Source organism: Lemur catta, chromosome 16, assembly GCF_020740605.2.
Source record: "Lemur catta isolate mLemCat1 chromosome 16, mLemCat1.pri, whole genome shotgun sequence".
NCBI lineage: Eukaryota > Metazoa > Chordata > Mammalia > Primates > Lemuridae > Lemur > Lemur catta.
The window spans coordinates 5670541-5682706 of record NC_059143.1 but is presented as its reverse complement, the minus strand read 5'-3'; the positions used below and the strand labels follow the sequence as shown (position 1 = coordinate 5682706).

General features: G+C 45.0%; 1 protein-coding gene across 1 annotated transcript in view; it reads left to right on the top strand.

Annotated features, from left to right (window-relative positions):
* Window positions 1-4324: 4324 nt before the first annotated feature.
* APCDD1 (APC down-regulated 1) overlaps window positions 4325-12166 on the top strand; it is a 32110-nt gene continuing 24268 nt past the window's right edge. The window contains exon 1 of the mRNA XM_045527226.1: window positions 4325-4488. Coding sequence (XP_045383182.1) covers window positions 4431-4488 — 58 coding nt within the window. The 5' untranslated portion in view covers window positions 4325-4430. The remainder of the gene's footprint in view (window positions 4489-12166) is intronic.

Below are 12166 nucleotides of genomic sequence, written 5' to 3'. Positions count from 1 at the left end.
AAATGCTACTGAGGTCCTTAATTGGCTCCTGGCCATGAGGGTTCTCATGTTTTCTTCCAGTGGTAAGGGTCCTCAGTCTTCTCATCAGCCCCCCAAAAGCTCTTGTGGCAAAGGGTGAACGGCTGGTTCAGCTATATCCCAATGACACTGTTCTGTTCCTATTTCGGATGGTTGTACATACATATCTGATACTCAGCAATCAGTCAATACATGGGAGAATGAATGAACGAATGCTAAGCTCACAAATATTTTATTGGTTTTCTCTGATAAATGTCAGGAATATAAAATAGACTGTAACATTTAATTTCTTAAGTGTGGTGCTCAGAGATACAGCTAAACTACATTTTATTTTCCAAATAGACCTTGTTCTAGTTAGCATGTTTTTAAAATATAACTCTGAAGTATGCCCCTTTCTAAAGACTCCTCAGGATGATTTTATTATCTTTGCCTCTGAGGAAGCTGGGTAGGATTTTTGAAATTTTATGTCTTTAACATTTATCAAAGTCCTGCTGTGGGCAAAATGCTGGAAATGCTGGTTTAGGTGTTGAAAGGGGTGTACAGATGACTAAGCCACTCCTGGCCTTCAGATGCTTCCAGTCTGCAGGAATTTTCCATAACATCACAGGCTTGGCACTGACATCCTCTGAGTTTTGAGAAAAGCCTATTCCTGACGGCATTTTCCAGCCTCTAAGGATGCAGAGGAAATAAAATGCTTTTGACCATATTCACAGTTGAGTAAATTTTGGAATCCATGTTTTAATTGGTCTGACCTCACTTAAAACTATCATTTTCTTCAAGAACCAAAAGACCTAGAATCTCAGAAATTCCAAATGACTCACAGGATGGCACAACTTTAGATAATTTTCACAAGTGCTGCATTAGAAAACCACACGGTGGCTCAGGTTTTAAGGGACATTGGTCTTTGCACTTCCCAGGACAACAATGAAATTGAGCTGCCCAACTATCCTGTGCTCACTAGAAATCCAGGCACCCTCCAGCTCTGTGCCCAGCACAGGACGTCCCAGGAAATTTGTTCATGATTCAGACTTCCTAAGAAAGAGCAAAGGACTGGTTCTGCCTCAAAGATAGAGTTGATTATAGCAGCCCATAGTTAGAATCAATAGTGTTTGTGGGAAAAGACTGGTTGGTAAACATGTGAGAGGCCTGGAGAGTGAGTGACTGAACAATTCACAGGTGTTTCAAGGGTGCCTGTGATCTGCCGTGTGGTGGGAACCTACCTGCTTTGTGTTTCTTCTTCTGCATCAACAGGACAAAAGTTACTTATAAACAGCTCTGAATATTCTAACACACTTGTCGATGCTGCTACGGGAATCCTTCCAGCTGCCCCTGCCAGGGACTCTCTCATCATCACCAAGACGTGGACACACACACACCTGCTTGAGGCCTGGGCCCTTACCAGTGGCCTGGGGCATTCCCTGTGCTTGTTTCAGGGGTCCAGATTCTGAGCTGGATTTAATAACTGCTTTAGTGCCTCCCTAGCAATGCTCTCTTCCTGATTTTATTACTCTAAGCATATATCCACCGATAATCACTCTAAGACAAATTTATACTGTCTCTCTTTTCTCCTTCATTATTCTTCTCCAGAAGCAGGTACACTAAAAGCAAAAGTAAAAAGTAATACAGAAAGTGAACCCTATCCCTAGGAAACATCTAGACCTTCTCTATAGGCAGAAGTCGATGAGGACACTCCTAGGAGTAGTAACTCTGGCAGGATGTTATGTTGAGGGTCGAGCATTTAAATCTGTGACACTCCATGTGGAAAATAAATGGGCAAAACAAATTTCAAACTGCTGACATCATTCTGGCTATGTTTATACCACACCAATAAAACTAGTTGGAAAAACAAAAATTGAAACAATTTGACTATCAAAATGACACCAAATGATGACTAGCATGTTTTTTTTAAAATAACAAAATCAAATAATTAAGTAAATGTATTACCTAATTGTTCTGCTCATATGTGATGAATGACCTTAACGTTTTTCAATTACTGTCAACCAAATCGCGTATACAAAAACGCAACCTCCCTAACACCCTCTTACATTGTTTGCTTGTTTCAAATATTCCCCGATGGACTAAAAGACATTGAAAAACTGAACACTGCCTCGTATGTGTTCTTGGTGACAAGGCTTTTGTCCTGCTTAAGCGGCCAAGTATGCTGGTTACATCATTTCTAACTGCCCAACATTTGTGAAGAAATCAAGTTTTTGGTTTAATGTGAAAACCTTATAAAATGATAATCTGCTACCAAGCCCAGCAATCGGCATGAGCAAGTGATCAGGAGCAAGTCAGGCCCAGGAAGAAGCGGCAGCGCTAGGCTGACTCAAGATAATTCTTCCCTCATAAGCATCACGGCACTGATCTCTTTTGCCCACACAGGGATTCTTTCATCTTCAAGATTTGCAAACAGTGGCACATTAATCCTCGCAACATCCTTGTGAGCGAGGCAGCTGGTACAGGTTTTGATTCCCCGTGTTAATGACGGAAAGATAATAATGATGGTGATAAAAATGAAAACACATCGAACGGTATCAGCACCATCACATCAAGACACTCATGGTTTTCTCAGGGGGAAAAATGAGAAAGTGGAAACTGTCAGATGTATTCCCATCTATTTTCCTAACACACCGTTGCTAAGATCCAACTAGTTTTGAAAGTTTAACACAAAAAGAGTTGAATTATTGCATTGTTCAAAGGGGAAGAAAACTCTCTTGAGAAACCAAGCATTTATTTTGAGTGTTTGTTTTTTTTTTTTAATGAAAAACACTAACAGAGTTGAGTCAAGAAATGTTCTCTAGACTCCACCGGGTCTCAGTCTCGTGTAAGCTCTTTATCCTAGTGTGAGGAGGAGGTGACATTTAGCTTAGGAGACGGGGTAACCCTCCTTCTGGGAGGGGGAAGGGCCCAAGCAGGACCTCCCGGTAAATCAGATAGCTACTGGGGCTGCTGCCTTCCAGGCCCTGGAGAATTTAGGGCCTGAGTGGAAGCGGCTCCTTCTTAAAAGCCAAAATAAAATTGAACAATCGCTCCCCTCCCCCACAAGACCACAGAACACAAATAAAATCAGCGTGATCGGTGATCGTGGTTACTCGATTTGCTCTGGGAGAGAGGAGGACTCAGACCGAGACGGGGCCTAAGTGCACGATCCTAGAGGCTGACAGGGAGAGTGTCTCTGAGATTTCTCCCGTGTTTCAACAAGTCATTTGCCTCCCGGAAGGGGGAGGAAAAAGTGAAAGGGCTCCTGCAGCCTACGCCATGCCCTTCACAGGTTGGGGCCTGCGACGAGGCTCCTCTGCTCCCCGGCGGAGCCCAGGCGCTAACTCCGGGAGGGATTTGCGGTGAGACACGCGCTGCACCCATGAGGAGCCCAGCGCTGCAGCATCCTCATCCCGAGCCATGTTCCAGAACTCCCTCCCTTCCCTCTCCCGTGCGCGCGCTGCACACACTCCCGACCGTGGGCGAGCACACTTCGCTCCAGTCCCACCGGAGACCGCCAGCCTCGCAGCCCCTCGTCCCTTTCCTAACACCTTTCACAAGTGGGGACCCCAGGCCATCCAGGGGAGAGGAAGGGTCCGGAGCTGCCGGGCAGAGGCGGGGAGGGTGAAGGGCACACCGGCGGCGTGCAGTGCCAAGGGTTTGGAGCCCCTCGATCAGGAGGAAGCTGGCCAGGGGTGGGTGGAGGAGGAGGACGAGCAGGAGGAGGACGAGGAGGAGGAGGGAGAAGGGCGCGCTGAGCCAGAGGGAGGAGAGAAGGGGCCCTTGAGTGAGGAGAGGAGGAATGAGGAGGGGAGGAGATGGGGAGAGGGAGGAGGAGGAGGCGGAGGAGGGGGAAGGGGAGGAGGGGAGGGGGAGGGGGAGGAGTGGAGGCGGGGCCGGAGGGGCGGCGCTGCCCGACGCGCGCTTTCAAGTCTCCGCGCCCCCACCCCCCAGCGGCGGCGGCCGGGGGCGGTGGCGCGGCGTCGCCTCCCCGGCCGACCCCTCCCCCGGCCCCTCCTCCGTCCCGGCCCGGCCGCCCCGCCGGCGGCGCTCTGGAAATATGAAGAGACGCTGCAGCTGCGGCGGCGGTGGCGGCCACTGCAGCTCGGAGCGGCGGCCGGGGCGGGACGCGGGGCCGGGCGCGGCGAGGCCGGGGCGGGACGCGGCGAGGCCGGGACGCGGACGGGGGCCGGGCGCCGACAGCCGCCCGACGGCGCCCAGGGAGCGCGCGCCCCGCAGCCCCGCGCCGTGCCCGCCGGGCATGGGGCGCGCCGCGGCCGCCTGAGCCGGGCCTGGCCGGGCCACTCGCGGGCTGCGGCGGGCGCTCGCCGGGGCCCGGCCCGGGCGGGAGGGCAGTCGCGGACGCCGCGCCGCCGAGCTTCCCGGGGACCGATCCGAGGCCGGCGAGCGGAGGGCCCCGAGGAGCACTGGAGATGTCCTGTCCGCGCCGCCTCCTGCTCGGATACCTGTTCCCGGCCCTCCTGCTTCACGGTGAGTTCCCGAGGGCGGCGCGCTGCGAGCTCCGAGCCCAGGGGCGCCACGGAACCCCCCGGGAAGGCGGGTTGCGTCGCAGCCCTGTCTACACCGTCCCCTCGGCGGGTGCGAGGAGAGCCCCACGCCCGCCTGCTCAGCCCGGGGAGAGAGGGGGCTCTGCCCGGCTTTCCGGGCTCGGGGCCCCTTTCCCCCAGCGGCGCCCAGAGCCGCACTGCTGCAGGATTGTTCTTTCTGGAAGGGTGCGAAGCTCTCCCACGCCACACCTTTTATCTCCAGAGTCCCTTGCATCAAGTCTGAGGGAGCACTTTCACCCACTCCACTGCATTTTCTAACCGTACGTGTGTAGCCTGTCATGAATCGCGGGCTTTGCGAGTCCACTTCCACAGTGTCAGGGTGCAGCGGGGCCCTTGATGTGGCCCAAGCTTTCACACGACTGTAAAGAGAAAGTGTTCATTTAAGGGGAGACACATCCCGCGGGTGTTTGTCTGCCTTGGGGGACTGGAGTTTGTTGTCTGCGTGCGCATTGGCTCCCTGTTGAGAGGCTGGTGTGGGTTTTCTCCCAAGTGGACTGTTGGGTTCTCTGGGTGCAGTTTCAAGAAACAGGGGACTCCTAGTAGCCAAGATGTCATCATTAAAACCATTCTCCTAAGGTTCACCAGAACTTGACGCTTTATTTCCTGTGCTTCCTGTGCCACATTTTCTCAGGAGTTCTAGTAAACCTTTAGCTCAAGAACTTAAGCACTTTGAAAGGGTTCCAGGAATTGCACTGAGAAAAATAAGACAGAATTGCCTTAGGGTGGGCAAGGCAGCTTTCAAGGCAGGTGGGGTTGCTAATCATGACAGGCCGTGGCAAAGCACATTGTGCTGATTCAGGTGTCCTGTCCCTAATGGCCAGACACCTGACATTCAGTAGAGTGACCTCACGGCTCTCATTCCTCAACACCCACCACAGCACTCCAAACCTGCAGCTGGCTCCAGCTTCAGAGTGCACCATAGCCATGACTGAAAATTAGGCTGGGGACCCCCCAGAGGATCAAGGAAAGGGAAGAGATTGTAAGGCACAAGCTGCGATGCGGTTTTATTTGCAGTCCTGCCGGGGTGGGTGGCTCTCGCAGCTCCACAGGCCTTGTGAACTTGTCTGGCTGGGCCAGAACTGCCCATTTGCCAAGGTGTGCTCTGAGCCCCAGCGATCCCATAACTTTAAAAGTCAGGATGGAAGGCTTGCAGTTCGAGGGCAAAAGAGAGAAGGTATAATTATAGGGTTGGATTCCTAGGCCCATCTGCTTAGAATTACAGAGCAGTTTTAATCTTTGGCTGAAACATGAAACAAATCAGAGCCAATGAACAGATCAAACAGCAGCTGCCACACACAAGAAAAAAGAGAAGAGAGAGATGAAACAGGGAAAATTGTGCCCTTTAAAAAAATCATAGTATCTGTGAAGAAAAAGGTAATATGGTCAGATGACTTTAAAATAAAAAATTACTTGAACATTTGGCATAAAAAGATTTTTTTTTGCATAAAACCATTGCTTTTTAAATTACAAAAACTATCCTCAGGGATGCAACCTGGTCTAACTCTGAACATTTTCTACCTCACTTCGGAGGCAGGGGTTGTAATTATACTTCCTACCAACCAGTCCAAGCTGGGATAATAATAGCTGGCAGGTAACAAGAGCCCAAATATATCCTCACTGAGCGTGTAGTGTAGCCAGAAATCTCCCAAATTTGATCTGGAGTCTGCGGTAACTCCCTGGGATCTGGAGGGGTTACCCAGACCGCTGATCCTGGGAGGGGAACGGGGAGCCGAGGAGTAACCAGAAAGGGCAGTCTGAGCTATAAATGGGAGCACAGTGGAGCCAGGTCATGTGTGTGCTGGCATGTGTGTGTGCATGTGTGTGCACATGTATGCATATGAAGGGAATATAAGATGAAAAGGGAGTTTTGCAAAGTTTAATTGGATGATATGGATAAACTCACAAAAAATTAATCCAATTTAAAAATGAGTGTGCAATGGCAGAATTATTAAAACTAATAAGTTGCCCAAAGATCTACTTAGATCCAGCAGGGAGTGTTGGACTTTAGTGCAGAAAATAAACAGAGGGAATAATTGTTCAAGTTATAAATCTTCAAGATTTAAGAAAGCGTTGTCATAATTAGATAGGGTAATGTAAAGCACTAGAAAGTATATTCTCTTTTTCCTACCCCCAGACACTCCCCCCCGCCAATGACTTTTCCTTGACTGGAGTAGTTTTAACAGCAAATGGGCATTAATCAACCTAACCTAAGAGAATGTTTGATGAGTAGGTCCTACTTGACAGATAGGGGGTTTGCAGGCATTTAAAAATTCTGTAGTAACAGATGGAACTTGACTATATATTTAAATAGAAGTTATAAATCTGAAGGACATTGCCTGAAATCTTAGAATGGATTAATGATTTTTTCCTGCAAGGCAGGCATTTGATTTGCTAACCATGTAATACCTTTTGTCTGTTTATAATAGCAACTTAGTAGGTAAAAGCATGTGTTCTATGGTTATGAATGTTCTTGTAATAAACTTTAATAAATTTTTTTCAGACACAACTTACAGATTATTTGTTACACCAAAAATCAGGTTAACAAGATGAAAAAGTGCGTCCTGTGTGAGGATGCTATAGATACCATTATGTTTGGCATCCAGTCTTTGTTCAGTTTTTGGCTACTTCTATTTCAATTCATTGCAAGTTATAAATCACCCCTAAATCCTATCAGTGAGTAAATTAGGCTCTGGCAAGACTCGAGGCTCTTGTTTATTTTTGCTATTTTTTAAGACTGTAAATGTAGAGACCCAAGTTCAAAATTTGATGGCATAAAAGTATACATGTCAGTTTTACTTCCCTCCCCTTCAAATTCTGAAAACAATTGCATTTCTTAATCCAAATAAAGCCTATTGAATGTCACGAAGGTATGCAGCTGGAAGATGTCCATTATCACTGTTTTCTTTGCTTAGATAAAAGCCACAAAAGTTTCAGATGTCAAATTCTAAAAATCATTCAGCTCCAAAAACACAGATTAGCATGAGGTATCCAGAACAAGTAGGGCTTTAATGCACAGCAAAGTGCTAATTCTCTTTGCTAATGGAAGTGTTTGATTTTAAGTTTTGGAGCTGATGTTGGGAGAGATGTTCTGTTCCCAAATGCAGTTTACTTTTGTAGAATTCATTGACTTTTCTGAGAGGTACAGTTTCTTTCAGCTCTTTGCTGTCATGTGAGCTTATTCTGTCAAAACTTTTAAAAACTGTGTAGATTACCAAATGAGAGCTTAACCAACAAAATGTGGGGGAACATTTAAATAGGGTAAAATAGAAATCTTTGAAATACCATTTTACCGAAGACAGTTTTTGTAACCAAGACAACATTGTCTTTCCTGCACTTTTTTTCCTTCTTAGTCATAGGAAGAAAATGAAATCTTGAAAAGAAACATGACTCATCTGTACATAAACAGGGGCAAGGGTCTTGACTTAGACAGATGTTCAATATTCTCTTGTTAAATAAGTTGACTTGCCTCAAACATGTGGCTAAGGAGTTTTATAATAGCCATGTTCATTCTTTTTCTCCCTAAATGAGAAAAGAACTAAATATAGGTGGGTGATATGACTATGTAATTACATAGTACTATTTAGGGACAGACTGATGACAACTTGATATAATCAATCAAAGTGAAGCATAAAACTTTTCAGACTAGAAATAGAAAATGATATGTGAGTGATTGTGTCCTGAAAGCGTACACAGCAGGGTATGTCTTCAATAGACTCTTCACCTGGAGTTGAGGTGATCACAGAGAAAACATCAGGGTAAAAAAAATCTGCTGCCATCCTCCCAGTGGGACTTCTTACTGTGTTGATTTTGTGTGTATAGGGCATTGCTTAGTTTGCTCCAATTTAGGAATAAAATTATTCTGGAAAGTCATGTGATAGGTAAGTACATATCCAGGTTACCGAAAGGATATGGTGTCACCCTAAAATTATTAAGAGTATTCTGTTCTGTAAGCATTTTCCAGCTTCATTCATTCAGCTAGCCATTTGTTCAATAAGTTCATTTATGAAGGCCTACTATGTGGCCAAGTGCTAAGGACAGGGGCCAAGGGAGAATGGCACAGTGTGGTTGATTGTACTATTGCACTATTTTTCCTACTGGGAGTCCCACAAGCCTGAGGACACACACACCACACACACACCCCCGCACACAAGTGTGCTGAAGTGGGTGGGTGTGGCAGCGATCAGCTGCAGATCCAACAGGCAAACTTTGCAACCTCTGCTTCAGCCCCAGTGTCCAGTCTAAGTAGAAACGGAAGTTGCTTTCAAATAAAGTTAAATGGAGCCAGGAATTTGAAATATTGACTTTATTATATTTCTCATAAAGGGAAAATAGTTCTAGATATGAAGGTTTAAAGATTGGTAAAAGCAGTTCTCTTAGCTTTTGTTTACTGCAAAAAAAAAAAACTGGAAATAAAAACAAGAACTTGGTAATAAGCACAGATAGTAAAATCCAATACTGTCTGTGATATATACATGCTTTATTCTGAAAAATGGAAAGCTCTGTTGGAGTTTATCTACCAGTATCCACTTCAAAGCACACATTTACAGTAAGAATTGCTTATTTAATTGGGCAGGGCAATTTCATGGCTAAGTAATTACATGCATTTAATCTAATCAGTCACATTTTATGTATCAAGCCAGTTCTGACTTGAGAACACTTTTCTCACTCTGATTATCAAAGCATGTAGGGCACATTACATAAAATACAGAAACATGCAAAATGAACAAGAAAATAATCAAAACTCTACCCAGAGACAACCATTATTAATATTTTGACATTATACTTATTTAGCCTCTTTTAAATTAAGGATTTTTTTCTGAAACATTAGAGTACGTGTATAGAGATTAACCTGATCAAAGATTAGTTTAGTTCCAAGTGTTCTTGAAAATTATTGTTTCCTTCCCAGTGAATTTTACATTTTATTATGTGTATTTTGGAACTTTTGATTTCCCAGTCAATCTAGATAGGCAGATGAAAAGCTGTGGAGCATATCTATCGAGATAATTCAGATTTTTAAAATGTTATTGAAAAATCAGAGACTTGGACATAGAGTATGCTGTCCTTTTTCACTTTCACTCCACGTGTCAATAATGGCCTATGCCTAAGACATAACATAATGGTTGAGCACACAGTAGGCACTCAACCATTTGTTGAATGAATGAAGGTTGGATTTCAGAAGGCTGGTAGGCACGGCCCTCTTCCCTCTCCCACTCTCTTCAGAGCCTGCGTCTGTGGAAAGGCTTGCTCGCTCACAGCCCTGTGGGTTTAGGACGGAGATCTCCTGTGGGTGACTGGCAGAAGTACTGTGTGTGTTCCCTTTGAAACTGTTCCCAAGGACTGCCTTCTGTACACATAACCTGGTAAATTCAAGTGATGTGAACAGGTAACCTGGACATACAGGCTTTTATTTAGGGCATAAAACTCTGTGTAAATGGTCAACCTGTGCTTCTTTTCATTTAGGGACTCTTTTTTTTTTTTTTCATCATTGGGAATTTTTAGTCTCTCAGCAGTAGACTGTTGTGATTATGATTGTAGTTAAGATCATTGTACTGTCATTTAGGATTACTGCTGTGGGGTGATTTATTCCTTGGGAGTAAATCACTAGTGCACACACACAGGGACACACACACAGGGGCACACACTACCCACATGTGAATAAGCCCCCCAGACCTCCAGGATCTCATTTAGTGCTCTGGAAGTGGCAATCTATAAAATTGTACCCTAAAGCCCATAGAACTTGATTTGTTTCTAACAGGTGAACAATTCCCTTGCAGAGTCTACTTTTTATTCTGACATCCCCTTTGCCATAATGACTTTATCTGGGCCCAGGCCATAGGACTCCTGGTGTATGAGACCTTTTTATGGTGAAGTCATTTTGATAACTTTCTTACTGGGAATTCCTCTGGACTGGCAACAGTGCTTGGAGGGCTTCCAGTTTAGTTGGATCATGGACTGACTGTTAGGTTCACAATAGAGTCCGTCTGTACCTGTATAGTGCTAGCATTTGATCAAATGAGGTCATATATACATAAAGTGAATTGTCAAGTGTTATACCAGCATTAGTTATCATTATTATCATTTTTAGTTTATATGGGAGAAAGAAAGGCACATAGCTGATGACTTACCCAAAGCCACCTTGAAGATTAAAAACTCATAGCCACTTGTTTTTTCCTTTAAGATACTGTTTTTCCTGAATTCATTTTCAACCAAATTAGTGAATGGGAACCCCATCACTTAGACCCTTCAATTAATGAAAACATCTGGAATCCTCAATTAATCAAAATATTGATGTTATTTGTGTGTGCACTCATATACATAGCATGTGCCTTCCCACTCTCGTTTTATAAGTAAAGTCAGGGGAAAGAACCTTTCGTGTCCTGCCCAGTGTTGTTACCTATTCATTCCTTACCCTCTATCCACAGCACCATCCTACAGGGACTGATGTTCCTAATAATGACCTTGAGCCACTTTATGAACCTAAATCATCAAAGAAACATCACAATGTCAACTGCATTTGATATATAATAGCAGAAGTCTCAACAACCAGATATTGTGATTAACTAACACTTCCAGTTACACAAATAATCCAATTAAGTGGAAGAGTTTAAAGATTATCATCGTATATAAGCACATTTATTATTATAAATAATAGGTGTATGCTCACAGGAATTATTATTATTAGCTGCCATCCTTGAGTTTTGCAGGATGATTGATGTATGAAGACACATAGATATTTTACAAAATTTCCTTTTCAGATGTAGTGCTAAATTAGTGTAGCTTACTTGCTTGCTCCCCTCTCTCCTCCTATTCCTCCTCCCTCCCTTCCTTTCATTTTTTAAAATATAACTTCTTGGTAATACTTCCCCACCTCCCCCACGGTTCAATACCTCTCAAGACTACAGAAAATGTTTACTATTATACTGTCTGTTGAAAGCAGTTCCTTTCTCTTATCTTTCTCATTTATTTGATCAAAAAACGATATGACGGAACCATTGCAGTTGTCTCATAATTGATCGTCCTGCTTCCAGTTTGTCTCCCATATTCCTCCAAAAAAGGGAAAAGCAATCTTTGCAAAATGGAATTCTTGTCCTGCCATTATACTGCATAAAATCTTCTTGTGGTGTCTCTGCACCTTTTCGGTGTAGTCCCCTCTCAGTCCGACACCTGTGCATGGTGTGCTTGGTCGTGGGCCCACCTGCCTCTGCCCTTGTCCTGGGCCACCTTGTGTTCTCTCCACCCTGAGCCATTTCCAGTTCTTCCTACACGAATCTCTCCGTCCCTCCTCCTTATGTTTGAATGTGCTGTGTGCTCTGCCTAGACCACTTCTATTGAGTCTTCAAGGCGTAGATGCCTTTTCATGAACTTCCCTGGGAGGAATTCAGACCCTTTGCCCTCTGTGTGGAGTCCCTCTACAAGGCCGTCTGGTTTCTCACCGACTGAGGCCCCCACGGGCATCATGTGCTCTGTGCCTAGAACAGTGCCTGCCTGTTCAGAGCATGCTGACTGTTTGAATGAGTCATGTGCCAGTTTCAGTCTCAGATTTGGGGTTGACATAGTTCAGGCAATGCAGCAAACATGAGGGTCCCTGGTTGGCCAGAAAT